Below are 17,378 nucleotides of genomic sequence, written 5' to 3' on the forward strand. Positions count from 1 at the left end.
CCCTAAAAACTCTCCAACTCCACCATCGTCTTCCCCAATTTTTGGGGATAGAAACTTCAGCCGCCGTTTGCAGCTTTCCAGCGAGTTTTGCTAGAGTCCTTCGATCCTAATTCCTCTTCGAATCATCGGCATGATCTCTCTCCTTCTCAACTTTGGGCTGGTAGGCATCAATACCTGAACTTCTCTCTCTCCATGCTCGGCGAGACACATCCCAACCGGCTGCGACTTCCACCGCTTTATCTATTGATTTACAAAGTGGTTTTGCGATTCTTCCTCTCCAAGAACCAATACAGATTCGATAGGAGGACTCGTTGCAACCTTCCCATTACCGAAATCGTTAACCAATGCCTTCTTGAAGTTTGTCCAGGTAAATTCCATCAAGTCCTTGCCATAGATCCAGTCGAGTGCCTCTCCTTCCAAATGTTGGATCGTCACTCCTAGCCACTGCTCTTCCTCGATTTGGTTCTCCCAACAAAACAACATAATTTCTAGAATCCATCTCTGACTTTCTCCTTTGCCAGAAAATGAAGGCAGTGCCATTACCTCCCTGGGATCGTGAATGCTCTGATGCCAATTGATAAAACCCTAATAATATTTCCCAAAAATTCATACACGAATGCAAGAAATAACAAGATAACACTGGTTTCTATGGTGCCAATCACCCCCACACCTCACGGTGTTCCCTCAGCCTACGGCTGCCCACATGACTCTCCAAACATTCGATTCCTCTCTCTTCCCTCTTTCCCTCTATTTATTATCTCAAATAACCCTAACTAACCCTCATTCCACATGGCCTCATCCCTAGGGTAACCCTAACTAACCCTCATTCCACATGGCCTCATCCCTAGGGTAACCCTAACTAACCCTCATTCCACATGGCCTCATCATTCGATTCCTCTCTCTTCCCTCTTTCCCTCTATTTATTATCTCAAATAACCTTAACTAACCCTCATTCCACATGGCCTCATCCCTAGGGTAACCCTAACTAACCCTCATTCCACATGGCCTCATCCCTAGGGTCCTAACAGTATTAAATGATTCAAGTATTTAAAACACTTTTAAATTTAAATTTAGAAGAATGACTTGGGATTCTTTTCAATTGCTTATGAATTCAGATTCACACCAAGAAGAGGAATAGGCTGGAACATGAGAGGTTGAATGATCTAGTTTTTATTCAGTACAATCGTCGTCTTCAAGAAAGGTTCAATGAAGGGCAATTAAAGAGTATAAATTATGATCCACAACTCCTTAATGAGCTTGACTAGAGCAGTGAGTGGATGGTTAATCAACCTGATGATTTATTCCATCCTGAGGGTGATCTTACTTGGAGCACTGTTGATAGAGCTATAGGGGCATCTACATCACTTGAGGGCCAGAACAGACCAAGGAGATGTCAACCAAGTGAATCAACATCTGCTGGAGTTAATATATGTTACTCACATCGCAAGTCTTTGGAGAGGGTGGTTAAGGAACATGACTCTGAGTCTGATGGAGACATGGAAAAAGTGGAAGATTTGCATGATGACGAGAACATTGTAGATGATTTTGGTTTGAGGTCTACCTCTTTAGAGCAACAACTTCGAGAAGATCTCCCACTTGCTACCAATTTGCTTGATGATGATAATAACTAGCTGACTTATACTTTCCTATTGGGAATTTTGGATATGGATTGTGGATTTTTATTGGGAATTTTGGATATGGATGTGTTGTTATATTTGGGATTTGGACTTTAGATTTTAGATATAAGTGGGATTGTTTGCTTAAATATTTAAAACTTTCTATTTAGATATTTGGCTATATGCTTTGTTTCATTTTCTTCTTTTACTTGTGAGGATATTTGGCTACAGCTCAACAATGTAGAAGAGGTGGAGTTGTAGGTGCTGGTGGAGGTGGAGCCATGGAGTTGTAGGTGGTGCTAGTGTTGGTGACATTTAATGAAGGTATGTCGTCTAGTGTCTATTTGTTTTGCTCATGCATCTATTTGTTTACTGTTTAGTCACATTTTATCGTATCTTGATTCTTGGTAATGATAGTATGATACTTGGAATTTATTTAAGACCTACTATGTGTGGTTTGTAGTACGTTGGATGACTTGAGGTAGGCTAAATGGCTAATATTAGTTTTTTTATTATATAAGATATGATAGGTTTATAATGAATTAGTGTATGAGATGTACACTAAAATGTAAAAATTTCACTTAAAACGCCTCGACCGCCTCAAAAGCGCCTCGGAGGGCGCCTCATCGACTCATCACCTCAACTAGCTAAAACCGCCTCACATCGCCTCGTCGACGTGACAACTATGACCCCACTTGAATACTATTGCATGTAAAGTGCTCTCCCAGACATGTTCTGCCACTGGTTGTGAGCGAAATTGGAGCACATTCAGCCTCATCCACTCAAAGAGGCGCAACCAATTGGGTGTGAAGCTTCTAAAGGACCTTGTCTACCTACACTATAATGTGAGATTGAGGGAGGATCATATTAGGCAGTTGACAAACAAAGAGAGTAACATGATCGAGTTAGCCAACATACTTCAGATGGATGATGATGATAACCCAGTAGTTGACTAGATCAAGGACAATGGAGAGCCCTTGTTGGATGAGGAAGGAGGATCATCCAATAGACAGATTACAGAGGAGATGGGGGCTGATGTGGCAGACTTCATAGCCTAGGAGGGGAGTGTAGATGCAGCACTCGCCCATCCGTTTGTGCCACACCGTAGTGCATTCACGCAGAGTGAGGATTCGATTGCCTGAATTGCATCTTCCTTCAACGACGAAGATGATGATGATGGAGGGGATTATGAGAGTGTTGGACCTCGTGATTAGGCAACTAATCCTAAGGATAGATCACCACCACCAGAACGTGAGAGTCAGGGAAGGAGAGGACAACCATCGAGATTCACAAGTGAGAGTCAATTCACCCATGCGACACAGGATTCAGACCATAGTGGAGCTGCATCTCAAGGCAAAAGTGTTTCATCAACATATTTAAGGAAGGGGAAGGGGGGACAGCACTGATATGACATAAAGGACACGCCATCATATGGGTCTTACATCCGGCTGATGCAGAGAGCTTGGTGGGCTCTATGAGATGGGTAAGCATAGATGATTCCAAAGACTCTTACCTCTAGAGGATTCGGATGGCATACGCCTGCAGAGTCCTCATATGATACTACAATGGAGAGTGTTGGTTCTACTGGGTCCACCTATGGAGCTTATGGTCATGGATCTTATGGTGTCTCTCCTGGCAACAAAGTCAGCCACCAGTGGAGCCTTATGGTCATGGCGCTTATGCAGCTTATGGTGTCTCTCCCACTGTCACATATCGAAGTCAGCCACTAGAACCTCATTATTATTATAGAGCCTATGGTGTCCCCACCCCTACCGACGACCAAGGTGTTTCTTCATTTGTAGGGCAGATCTTCCACTCTTATACCATAGCCACCACCAGCCCTTCCATCTGTAGTTGAGCCAGTTCCTTATCCGAAGATTCCCACCATCAAAACATCTTAGGCATGTGGATGAGGCCATATACAAAGCTGCAGTTGTCAACTCCTTCAACAACTATATGGAGCATACATCATGGGACGTGTATTGTCATTTGTATAGGGTGCAAAGGGAAGATGGAGACATGTATTAGGCAAACTTATACTTGGTAATATTCTCAGTTCTTCTCATATATACTACACATGGAAGAAAATTCGATCGAAATGGTCGAAATTTCGATCAAAATGCCTGCAAAAATCCAACTCGAAACGAAATATAGTAGTAGGCACGAAAAGTATCCATTTCGTTTCGTATCGACCGAAATTTCGGTCGATACGAGTTGAAATTTCGGGCCGATATGGTATCGGGCCGAAACGACACTTGCGTAGGCTTTAAAATACCTAAAATCAAGCTCATTTTCGACCTACCGTCAGTTTCGACTGTTTCGAGCGATATCGCCCAAGAGATTTCGACCTGATTTTGCAATTTTTGCTGATTTCTCTTGCTTTCATCCCATTCTACACCTAATTTCTAGTATTCCATTTCCTTCAAACACTTGATTTGCTCCTCCATTTGTGCATTTTCTCAAATCTTGCAAGGTGAGTAACCAACTTCCTCATTTTTTTATTTTTGTTTCATATGTGCCTTAAATCATGTTAGATTGCTTCCAAATTTATATGTTTACTTTAGAATGATGATCTATGAATTTGTAGTGTCAAAATTATTTTTTGATTCTTCCTACTATTTTTTTATTTTTCTGTTATTAAAAATTATTTACTAAATTATGTATATTGTTAAAAATGTTTATATATAGTACATGTATAAGCTTCAAATGGATGTATGTGAGAGTTGAGACACCATATTGCTGTGATGGTGTTGAATTAATTTTTTTTTTGTTAATTATGTAATTTTACTGTATTTAATATATATTTAAATAATTAAAAATAAATATTTAAATATTAAAAAAATAATTAATTTCTGTTTTAAATTTAAAAATAGGAGAGTATTAGTGGAAGCATGTATGCAATTTTTTGAGCATGTTGTGGATATTTTTAAGATAGTTAGTGTGTATTTTATATATTTTAAAATTATTTATATATTAAAAAATACTTATATAGTTATACATATTTTTTTTATATATTTAAAAATAGGAGGTTATTATTAGAAGCATGTATGTCATTTTTGGAGCATATTGTGGAGCTTTTCAAGATACTTAGTGTGTGTTTCTTGTATCAGGCACTCTATTTTAAAGATGTCAGACATAGCTAGGGATCATGGGAGGCCACTGACAGCTGATAAGAGGAACAAGTGAGTGTAATTACTGCAAGAAACAAATAGGAGGAGGTGGGGCCACTAGATTAAAGGTGCATCTAGCTAGTGGCAATGGGGATGGATGTAACAGAGGTGCCCGTAGGTGCTCAGAGAGGTCAAGAGGGCAATGGCCTCATATATTAGTGGTGGAAAGCAAAAGAGGAAAGAGAAGAGAACACAGAGGGATGAGTTCGAGGATGCCTGCTTAGATGACCTTCCAGATCCTGAGGGTTATGGTAGGGATGAGCCAAGAGACAGTGACCCTGATCCAGAGGCCGATCAGCTGAGGAGGGCGATGATGATGAGTAGGGAGCAACAGAGGATTGATGACATCAGGAGGCAACAGAGGGGTCTGGGTTGTGGGTCCTCAAGAGAGCCAGTAGGTATGGGAGGCATAGGTGGCTCCCAAGTCCCCATGAGGAGGTCTCAGAGTGTAAGGCAAGAGGCTCCTATCCCACGGGCCCCTACAAGGGGTCAAGCTTCCTCAGCACATCCTACAGATCCGGATCTTGAGATTCTTCACAATGATCCGGCCCTATTTGCGAGGCCTGAGCATAAACAGAGAAAGTTGAAGCACTTATGGGGGAGTGTGAAGGAGAAAGTGGGGATGGCTTTCTCCAAATGGGCGCATTACCATAGTGTTCCAGCACATACAGCTCAGGGGCCCTACTACAGAGATATGATTGAGCGAGATAGGCGAGGTCGGGAGTGGTGTACGGGGCCCCACTCCATATGAGATATATAATGTGTATTTGCCTAAGCATAAAGAGGACATAAATGAATACATTAAGGGATTAAAGCCCATGTGGAATCATTATGGAGTGACTACGATGGTGATGGTTGGACCGGTCCCCACTGCAGGTCCATCATCAATTTTATGTTGAATTGTGATGGGAGGACAGTGTTCCTCAAGTCAGTAGATGCATCCGGTGAGAAGAATGATGCAAAATACATTTACAAATTACTGAAGCAAGTGGTGAAGGAGGTTGGAGTGGAAAATGTAATTCAAATTGTGACTGATAATGGCTCCAACTACAAGAAAGCTGGGTTGAAGATGCAAGAGAACTCCAGGTATCTAAAGTCTAAACATATAGTATTAATTTTCATTTGTAAATACATATATTTACATTACACATATACATGTACACTTTATAACTTTGTATTGATGGCTTGATGCCTTGATGGATGGATGAGATATAGGCTCTTTTGGACTCCTTGTGCTGCTCACCGCATTGACTTAATGTTGAAGGAGATTGGAAAGGTCAAGCTTGTGAAGAATACGGTGGACCAAGCTCGACATGTTAGCACCTTCATATATAACCACACCTATGCATTAAGGATGATGAGGGACAAGTGTCAGGGTGAGTTAGTGAGGCCAAGCATAACCAGATTTGCTACTAATTGGATAGCATCTGCAGAGCTTTGAGAGTAGGAAGACCGGCCTTAGGAGTATGTTTGCATCGGAGGAGTGGTTTAACCGGGAGGGTTCTTCATCAGTGGGAGGAAGGAGAGCTCAGTTGACTATCTTTGATGAGAGTTTCTGGCACAATGTGAGGATAGTAGTGAAGATGCTTGAGCCTGTGGTGAATGTGTTGAGGATGGTAGATCAGCAAAGAAAACCTACTCTAGCACACATATTTGCTGCAGGTAGATAGGATGAAGCAGCAAGTTGCTCGAGTCCACCCACGCGGCAACAAGAAAGTCCTTCAAATCATCAACAGTAGATGGGAGTCTATGTTACAGCATCCACTGCATAAGGCTGGTGAGTTGTTAAGTTGTTAAGTACTTAAGTCTAGTATTTAATTTAATTTTCATTATGTTATCACACTATTAAGGCTTAAGCATTAACTATTCCCTTTTATGACATACTTTTTCTTACACAGCATACTATTTAAATCCCAAGTACCATTACAAGGACAATCTTGGGATGAGGCAAGATTTGATGGATAATGTTCAAACTGTAGTGGAGAAGTTCGAACCGGATACAGCTAAACAAGCAGTCATCCTTATGGAGGTGAGATAGTGATTAGAATCATTTGATATTCACAATTCGTAGTTTTATACTAAGTCATTAACCTAGTAACTACTAAGTACTAACTAGTTATTGTTTTTTCTCTTTATATATTAGATAAAGGCTTTTAGGGATGCCACTGGGAGCTTCGGTCGTGCTGTGGCCGTATCGGGACGGGAAACCGCCCCTACGGGTAAGTTCATTCATTTATTTCATTATACATTTAATTATTATATTCTATCTTTAATTTAGTTATTTAAGTATTAAAATGACTTGGAGTCTATGTTTGTTGCAGCTGAGTGGTGGTTGCAATTTGGACGTGATTCACACAACTTGAGTAGGATTGCAAGCAAAGTGCTCTCCCAAACATGTTTTGCCACTGGTTGTGAGAGAAATTGGAGCACCTTCAGCCTCATTCACTCTAAGAGGCGCAACCGATTGGGTGTGAAGCGTCTAGAGGACCTTGTCTACCTACACTATAATATGAGACTGAGAGAGGATCATATTAGACAGGGGATGGACAGAGAGAGCACCAATATCGAGTTGGCCGACATATTTGAGATGGATGATGATGATAACCAAGTAGTTGATCGGATCGGGGATAGTGGAGACGGATTGCTTTGGATGAGGATGGAGGTCTTCCCAATAGTCAGATTGCAGAGGAGATGGGGGCTGATGTGGGGGACTTCATGGCCCAAGAGGGGAGGCCACATGCAGAGCCCGCCCGTCCCTTCGTGCCACACCCTAGTGCATCCACCCAGAGTGAGGATTTGATTTTCTGGTCCGACACTGAGGATGAGGTGACTCAGGCCTCCGGCGATGACGTCGATGGTGGTGATGATGACGGTGATGGTGATGATGGAGGGGATGAGGAGGGTGTGGGACCTCGTGATCAGGATTCAGCTGATCCTAGGGAGAGACCACCACCACCACCACCTGCTGACGTGAGAGTCAAGTGGGGGGAGGACGACCACCAAGATTCACAGGAGAGAGTCAGTTCACCCACGCGACACAGGATTCAGACCATCTTTGGAGCTGCATCTCGAGGCAAAAATGTTTCCTCTACATATTCGAGGAAGGGGAAGGGGAGACAAGCATGGCTGGAGCACAGAGGACACGCCATCATATGGGTCCTACCGTCCATCCAATGCCGAGAGCTTGGTGGGATCTATGAGATCGATGAGCATTGATGATGCTAGAGACTCCTCCACCTCCAGAGGATCCGGATGGCATAGGCCTGCAGAGTCCTTATATGATACTGCTGTGGAGAGTATTGGTTCTACCAAGTAGACTTATGGTTATGGTCCTTATGGTTATGGACCATATGGTGTCCCTCTCCGGCTATCGTTCAGGGGTCGAGCCGGTCAGCCACGACTAGAGCCTTATGGTGATGGAGCGGCCTATGGAGCTTATGGTGTCCCTCCCACTGTCGATTATCGGAGTCAGCCACTGCGACCTTATCAGTATCCTTATCCTTCTCCTAGTCCTGAGAGCCAGGGGCAGGGTGGTCTTTCATTTGTTGAGCAGATCTTCCACACTATTCCACAGCCACAAGGCCCACCACCACTAGTTCCTTTGGAGATTCACAACTTCCCACCGTTAGGGAATCTTATGCATGTGGATGAGGCCACATACAGAGGTGCAGTTTTTACTATGTCCAAAACTATATGGGGCGGGGGCAAACATCATGGGAGTTATATTGTCATTTGTATGGGGTGCAGACAGAAGAGGGAGACCTTGAGGCTTGAATAGAATAGACTTGTAAGTTGTAACTTGTAAGTAATAATAATACAGCTTCTTCTCTGATTCATGTACTATATACTTGGAATGTTGGATGTTACATTTTCAGTAGTTTTTTAGTAAACTAGTAGTTATTATAGTGTTTATTATGCTTGAAATAGCTAGTATGCAAAAATCCAAATCAATTTGAGTGCATTTGAGGCTCGAAATTGAGTTTTCAAGAATCAAGAAAAAAATATCCAGTTTCGGTCGAAATTTCGACCGAAATCTCGAAATTTTGACCTTTTCCAAGGTCGAAATGTTCATTTCGATCGAATTTTTTACCTTGATACTACATACTTGAATGTTACTTTTTCAATGGTTTTTTTGGTAAACTACTAGTTCCATTGTGTTTATTATGCTTGAAATAGGTACGATGCAAGAATCCAAATCATTTTGAGTTCATATAAGGCTCAAAAATGAAGGTTGAAACTTCAGGTAAAAAATCACTGGTTTCAACGGAAATTTCGGTTGAAACCTGGAAATCTCACACTTTCTCTAGGTCAAAATCCAGGTTTCAACCAAAATTTCTTGCTTGCCTCCAATAACTCCTAGGAGCTAATCATCATTACATATCATTGTCGATCAAGACTTTCAGGGACGCATTCAAGTCATTTAGGTTAGATGTTGCTTTACAAGGTTGGTCACACGGTGATCCTAGTTATATCAATAGCTCCTAACCATTATTACATTTTACATTATTATTAGATTAACTAATAAGTAATAACTTAATGTTTTTGTTATAATGAAGTTGAGTGGTGGGTTTTATATTGTGGGAGCATAGAGAACTTAAGGCAAGTGGGGATCAAGGTCCTCCTGCAAACTTACTCTACTTCCGGATGTGAAAGGAATTGGAGCACCTTTCTTTGATCCACTCAAAAAGGAAGAACAGATAGGGTTCCAAATGCCTCAATGACTTGGTCTCTGCACTACAATATGAGGTTAAGGCTCCACCACATACACATGGGCATATAGGGTAATATGCAAAGGGATATCATCGATCTCGCTGATGTCTTTAAGGTGGAGGGCAGATGATGAAGTCCCTATTGTTGATTGGGTGAGGGACAGAGGTAAGCCACTGTTGGACCAATTATTGCTCAAGAGGCTAGGATTGACATAGATCATTCATGGCAGATCAGGGTCAGGTACATGCTAGGGAGGCAGCAGGTGATCTCTTCGAGGGATCAGCTGGTGGAGGCACTATTGCTGAAGAGGATTGCTGATGTAACAAGGATCAACAAGTATACGGCACTCATATATTTTAAGCTCAAAACAGCCCCTAGACCCTATGGCAACCCTAGGAGCTTCATCAAATCTGCATCCACTCAAGAATCCCCTTCCTAATAGTGTAATTCCAGCCCTCTCCCCTACCCAACCCCTGCACAGCCCTTCCCCAATCCCAATTGCAACCCTCTTCTCCCTCCCTTGGGACCCTACAGTTGAGTCCCTTCACTCCTCAGGCCCTTTTCTCTCATTCTCTTCTTCTTTTCCTTCTTTTCCTCTTGCAGCAGAATCGGGAAATTCCAGAATTCTAAAAATTCTGCTAAAACCCTAAACCCTAGAAGGTGAAACAACCATAGACCCCATCCCCCTTTTACATACTTAGGATTAGCATCCACATCCCCTACCCTACTTCTTTTATTTTCAGACATAACCCTAGCTTGGCCAAACCCTAAACTCCTCCCCACTTTATCCTAAACCTATATCTAGAACCACGGGTTGGAAACCACATCAGGCCTAGCGCAGGGCTCCTAGTGTTTTTTGATACAATTTGCTGCTGTCCTTGAATTCCAGACCTGAACAACAGGTGCACAAGCCCTAGATTGCGGCTTTTCTTAGAGATTTTAACCAAACAGCAAGGTATTGAGCCCAAGACTGCCTGCTGCTTTAAAAGAAAAGATCCTGCCACTGAGTATTCCAGGGTTACATCAATTGGTCCATGGGCCTGTGTGATGATGATGCTGATAATGAGGCTCAGCTTTCTACACTTGGTCAGGATGCAGATGAGACCAGCACCCTAGTCAGGTTGGGACTCGTATTAGGGACGATGGTGGAGATTCTGCTACTATAGGAGTTGAGACTAGAAGCCCTACAGGCATTGATGGTGGTGATGGTCATGGTGGTGGTGGTGGTCGTTGACTTCGAGAGCATTATGTGGTACCTTACCAGATTCATCAAACCCCATCAGATTCACTCGGGAGTCATAGTTCACACGTCACCTAAGATACACAACATGGTGGCATACCTCATCATAGGAACAGGCCCTCCTCATTCACTAGGACTAGGAGTTACTCAAGCGGGCCACGTGGCTAGTCCCACCCCCCAGGGCAGACAGAGATGGACATTGAGAGCTTATGGGGCTTTGTGATATGAGTATTGAGACTATTGATAGGAGATCATCTCAAAGGGGCCTAGAGTATGTGGCACATATTTTAACCCATCTGGTGAGATGGTTGGGATGGGGATGCCTGCTCCATCTTCTCCCAGCATTCACTATGGTTCCTCTGACTCAAAAGTCACAATCCGAGTCGCAATAAGGGGCACAAGGTCTTCTTTCATTGGTGTTATATTCCCCTACCCGCCCTTATCCCTATCTGTCCCTGCACACCAATCAGCATATCCATACTCATACCCAAGGCCGGTGACACCATACCATCCGTATGAGACCTACAGTGGTAGATCAAGTGGGAGTACATCGCAACTTCACAATATGGTGAGGAGCCATATCCAGGGAGCAGTTACCTTCATTATGTGGTTATGCCACATTCATGGAGGTGGTGTCCAGTTCTGTTCGATACTTCTCAGCTTCCATCATGAGATGACCGTGTGGCATAGAATGAGCCAGGCCGACACAACAACTATTAGTAGAATAGGTATCATTCTAATGATTGATGGAGTTTTGTGGACTTGTGAACTTGTACCTTATTCATTGTAATTTGAAACTCAGTACTGAGTTTACCATGTTATGACTTCAAATTTTACTTGTTCTTGTATTTGTTATTGTATTTTAATGAAAGTTTCAGTGTTCTCTTGCACATGTTCCAAACTTCCAGTTTTGTCTACATATAGCTGATAATGTGAAAATTAAGAACATCACTTTGTGTTAGGTTTTAGTAAAAAATAGCATTTCAATTGTGCGTATTGGCCTAAAATTCAGTTGTACACCAAAAATCAGACCCAGAAAACACTTAAAACCCACAAAAACAGGCTGTTAAAGCATGGTACAAAGTTGTACCATGTTTCATCGAGATCTTGGTATCCGGCTATCTCAACAACGTTGAGACAGTGAGACAAGACCAAATTTATACCTTGGTCTCTTGTAATCTTGTGGTGTATCTTACAAGTACACCAATGCTACAATCTCATGATGTGGAATGTGAACAATTGAACATGTTTGGTGTATCTTTTGACTGAAAACCTTTATGTTTTCATTCATATCAATTAGTGGTTATGTATCTCATGTTTTATAAGTCATGTATGATCATTCCTTCAGCATTTCCGCTTCAAAGATATGTTCAAGTTGAAATTGAGGTAACTCGAGTTGAGTAGAAGGCCTAAAGTAGGCTAAATACCAAATTTCAGACCAACCGGAGCCCTGAAACCCACCGAGGTGGGCCCTTGAGTTCACTCGAGTTGAGTAGGAATTTTTTTACCAGATCTCTATTTTTTGGTTGACTGAGATTTGGCTCATGACCAAGAACTCAAATCTTGGTCTTGAGTCTTGACCATAACAGGATGAATAATATAATGGACCATCCTTTGCCATCCTCTAAAGGTTCTCCTTAACTCCTTCCTTACCCAGATACTCCAGATGGTGGCTAAGAAAATAGAACACCACATAAGCTTGCCAGATTTGCACTGAAGTGAATTGACTGCTAAAAAAAAAAAAGAAAAAAAAAAGAAAGAAAGAAAAGAAAAAAAAGAAAGAGAGGAAAGAAAAACTTGTACACTGGAAAAGAAATTGAGTTCTCTGTGAAAGTATGCCCTTTCATTCAGATGTTAAGAAAAGAAAATCCAAATGGTGTATCTCAAGGTATCATATTTGTTCATTTTGACTGTAACAAACAGAAGTCCAAAATTTCATGACACTCTCATTGTGGGGAACATCGACTCATGGAACTAAATCTTGATCAAAAACTAACTATATCTACAAATTGCCTTGTCTTCAGACATGGTAGAAACATAACACAGGGACGCAACCCAAGTTTCAACCTAGGGAAGCCCAATGTCGAAACAAGATCTGGCACATGTGACATGCTGCACATCTCAGTTATGGGCCTGACCAAAACCAGGTCCAAATCCAAGATCTTATACTTGTGTAAACTTCAACTCCAAAGTACACAATTTTTCCATCAATTTTGGCAAAATAAAATGCAATGGAAGACCAGAGGGATGTTGAAAGTAACCAAGCAAGGGGTATAACATCTCAAATCTTTCTACACTGGACTCCAGAGATTATAGGCCTCCTCTTTCCACAGATTGATGCACACATGATGAGCAGCCATCATTCGGAATTAAGCCCTTTACTAGCTTCACCATATTGACAGCCATGAACTAAGGGCCATGCATTTGGACAACCACTATGTCATGCATACAAGGCAGAGGCAGCTCCCTATGTCATCATTCCTGCCATAAGGAAAGACACTTCCTTATAATTTGGGTGCATACAAGTTATTTCCTATCCCCACCTTTGGAGATGATGGAGTACCCTGTATACTGAGTGACTACTCCATTTGGTAAAGAAGAGAAAATTCAGGATCCTAGCAACTTCTACTAGATGTTATGGTCCTTATGGATAAAATGAATATTGCAATTTCTTATAAGAAACTAAATTCCTATTTCTTTACAGGTACATTTCTCATTGTAGATCATTAGAAATTCATAGCTTCCAGCTTTTACAAGAAATAGATGAAAGCTTCTGCAGAGTTGTCAGGCCTACTTCTTGGAATCAAGAGTAGATTACTGTATATACACAATGTATCCTAATTGCCTCTATTCAAACTTGTTATGTGAGCAATGTACAGATTCTACACTGCAGAGTGCTAGAAAATACTATACAATAATCACTGTTTTGTGCTTGAGATTAATAAATAATAATAATAATAATAATATACATACTGCACATGGGGAAGTTTTGTGCTTGAGATTAATAAATAATAATAATAATAATATACATACTGCACATGGGGAAGAATTACACAGACTGAACGAGTAGATACAGCAGCCAACAAAAATTCACCGTAACAAAGGGGTGGAAGATTTTACAATGACTAGGATTTATGCATTATGTGCACCTTACATTCTAGTGCGCTCATATTATTCAGAAATACATATTTTCATTTTCATTAAGAAATAGTTAGTGCAGACTTGAAGGTTAATCAAAGTGAAGGGAGCCAGACCTCCGAGCCATTCTCAGTTGTGTTCTGTACTCTGCAGTGCTGCTCAGTGCATAACAACCAAGAAGAAATTCCCAGACTTCGGCCCTTATAGATGGATCCACACCCTGGCCAAAAAGGATCAAACCACATAAAAATAAGCCAGAACATAACTTCTCGATGCCTCTGTGGTAAAACGACTTCATTCTGACATGGAAATCTACACAAATGTAATCTTAAATAAATCTTTACAAAGCCAATCATGATAAGTTGTCAACGAAGTCTAAATTGAATGCTGCCACCACTGCAGGACCTGGGAAGGGTCATAAATGTCCACAGTTTTACCCCACTTCACAGAGAAGCTGTTACAGGATGGTCCAGCACCAAATTGAGCTGCTTTTCTGTTGAATCAACCTACTGCAGTTTCTAGGAAGGGTCATCAATGCACAAAGCCTTACCCTTCAGAGAAGCTGTTTCATGCAGGTACAACACCAAATTGGGCTACTCTTCTGTGGAATTGTTAAGCATTCATTTATCTTACAGCACTCAACTTAATACACACTCACACACACACCAACACAGAAGCAGCAGCGACAGCAACGCACAGCACAGCTCTATTTAAGAGGGGAAATGGTTGAATGTCAATCTTAAGATTGTGAAACAGGGATTACAGTATTGAGTACAGTAGCAAAACTTCAACCCACAGCCTACCCGAGAAACTCCAGCTCTCCCCTGCAAGACCCTCTTGCAAGTTGCAACACCCTAGTCAAAAACTGCCTATGCTTCCCTCCCTCCTTTCATTCTCAATAAAACAGTCCCTAGCCTAACAGCTTTCCACTCTTCCACAATCCCTTTCCTCCACATGCCCCCAACATCCTATGTTCATGGATGTGGCTGGCCCTCCAGGATGAGCTGCAAGTCCTAGCCCTCCGCTAAGCAAGGAGGGAATGGCTGAAACTTTTCCCCCATCAATCCATGCTATCATAGCTTCTATCTCCTCGGCCTCTCTCCATAATAACTGGCAGGAAGCTCTTCAAGATCCCAGTTGAAGGCAGCTATGTCAAGGTGATCCAAGCTCTAGCAAAGATTGCACTTGGGACTTGGGACTTGGGAATTGGTGCCATCCTACTCAGTCGACAGAAAGTTAGTAATAGGCGTTTGCTGTCAAACAGTATGTCGATGGTACCACTAATCAATACAAGCCAGGTTGATTTTACAGAATTCCTACAGATCTCTGGCCTTGCTAGTTACAACCACAAGACATCTGCTCCTGCTTCTGTCCATGTTATTCTGTCATCTATTAATAAACTTGGTGGGAATTTCACAAGCTAGAAGTCAAAGACGCACCCCTCCAAGGTGAACTTGAAGAAGAGGTATATCTGGTTGTTCCTCTTAGTTTTGCTACTCATAATACTCATGGAAAACTGTGTAGGCTGAATGGTACATAAGCAATCACCACAAACTTGGTTTGGCAATTCTTTGGTACAATGGTATCCTTTGTTTACACAAGAAACAACGGTGACAAAACTCTATACATCAAGCAATTTGAGTCCAAGATTCCAATTCTTATAATCCATGTGGAAGGTAGTATTCTCACAGAAGCAACACTGATAATTCATACATAGTTTCAGAGAAAGGAGCTTGGTTCATTATGATATTTTCTTCACATTGAGATTGCCCATTCCACCAAAGGTGTTCTACTCTAACAACGGAATTATGCTTTGGACTTGTTATTGGGAAATGACATGTCAGAGTGCCAACCTTCAAACACTCCTGTTGAAGCCAATATCTGTCTCTCTAGAGCATGATTGATAAATCTGTGGATAAAAAAGCAGTACTAACGGTTGGATCTTGATTGGAAAATGGTCGATCTATCCCTTGCTCCGCCAGACATCACCATTTCTGTCAGCATGACTAGACAATGACTCAATATATGCATGATCCTTAACACACTAAGTTTCCAACATAGAAGGCTGTGACTTGCAAATAATGAAATTTAAAAAAAGCTACACCATAGTTGACAAGGCAACACCAGATCGCCTGGACCCAAAAAAAGGGCCAGTCTATGAGCTTCACAAAAGGGAAATCTTTTATCACCTCATGATCACTAGCCATTGGAAGCCTTTACCTACTCAGACTAGGCTAACTCTCCTGATGAAAGACCTCTATATCAGGTTACTGAACTTCTGTTTGAGGTAACTTGGTCACTTGGGAGGAGCAAGAAATGGACTATTGGCTGCTAGGCATTGTGCTGATGTTGAGTTCCAGCCATGGCACTCATGAATTGATGTGGCTCCAGGGACTGTTGAAATTCTGGCTCTTCCCATTCTTTGCCTATGATGCTTAATTGCGACAATAAATCTGCCACCAGTATTGCTCACAATTCAGTCCAACATGATCACACAAAGCATGTGAAGATTGACCGCTGTTGCATCAAAGAGAGGATAGAGTAGGAAACGATTTGCACTTCGTTTATCATGTCTTCTGGCCAGCTTCTTCATTTTTATTTTATTTTTAAACTACAGGGTTAAGTATTAAATCGTTTCATCCTCCTATGCACAAGTTGGGTATGGGTCATATCCAAGCACCAACTTATCAGTAGGCTAATAATGTCTTCTAACCTTCAGAGAATATTCTCTTTTTGTTTCTTTTCTATTATAAACAAAATTGCAGAGTTTCAGTACACCCAAGTCATAAATTCTCCCCAAACCATCAATTATGGATAAAGAATAAGGAAGATCGAACTCAACACATACGACTGCAGGCACTGCCCAGTACAGTACAGGAAAAGGAGATGACAAAGGGAAACAAGGAGTAGAAAACAGGAAAAGGATTGGAAGATGACTAAGTAGAATTCAAGAGGAAATGCTATGCAAGTGCACTCCAACTAAATCCAATCTCAAATATTCCATTCTATATTCTCCAGCATCAGTTACAACCCAAAATATAATGATAGGATTCCTAATTACATTCCTAAATAAAATAAGGGAGAACTCAACTATGTACTTGATTTCAATACAAATAAAAGATTACGAGATCACCCAAAATAATAATAAACTGCTGAATGGATACTGGAACAAAACAATTTGGAACCAGTTTTCCATCTATGCCATTCAGGTCCGCACTGGTCCAGTGAAGTTCGCGGCATTAATGGTTTTATTCATTAAATTCATGGTGCAGGATAAATTTCCTAAAAACAATCATGCACACAGACTATTACAAAACACCCATTTAATGTCTTCTGCATAGAAAATAAGCAAACTGTAACTATTATACTGATTGAAAAAAAAAACATTTAACATAGGAATGGATGACACTGAAATTGGGGGTTTGTGAATAGAATTATTTGGATCTAATCAAAAGAACAAACTATGTGGAAGCAACAGTCATAATAAAAGGATAAAAATGAACT

At 41.3% G+C, this 17,378-nt stretch overlaps 1 protein-coding gene across 3 annotated transcripts in view; it reads right to left on the minus strand.

Moving 5' to 3' along the window:
- The window catches only part of LOC149022179 (rab GTPase-activating protein 22-like), an 85,865-nt gene that overhangs the window by 53,210 nt on the left and 15,277 nt on the right, over positions 1–17,378 (minus strand). For all 3 annotated transcript variants that reach the window (XR_016172406.1, XR_016172407.1, XM_089150352.1), the window contains exon 4: positions 13,991–14,094. Coding sequence is in view for 1 of the 3 variants with exons in the window: in XM_089150352.1 (XP_089006478.1) it covers positions 13,991–14,094 (104 nt within the window). In the remaining 2 variants the exon portion in view is untranslated. The remainder of the gene's footprint in view (positions 1–13,990; positions 14,095–17,378) is intronic.

Source organism: Hakea prostrata, chromosome 3 (genome assembly GCF_041222555.1).
Source record: "Hakea prostrata isolate BN-2017 chromosome 3, UWA_Hpros_2, whole genome shotgun sequence".
NCBI lineage: Eukaryota > Viridiplantae > Streptophyta > Magnoliopsida > Proteales > Proteaceae > Hakea > Hakea prostrata.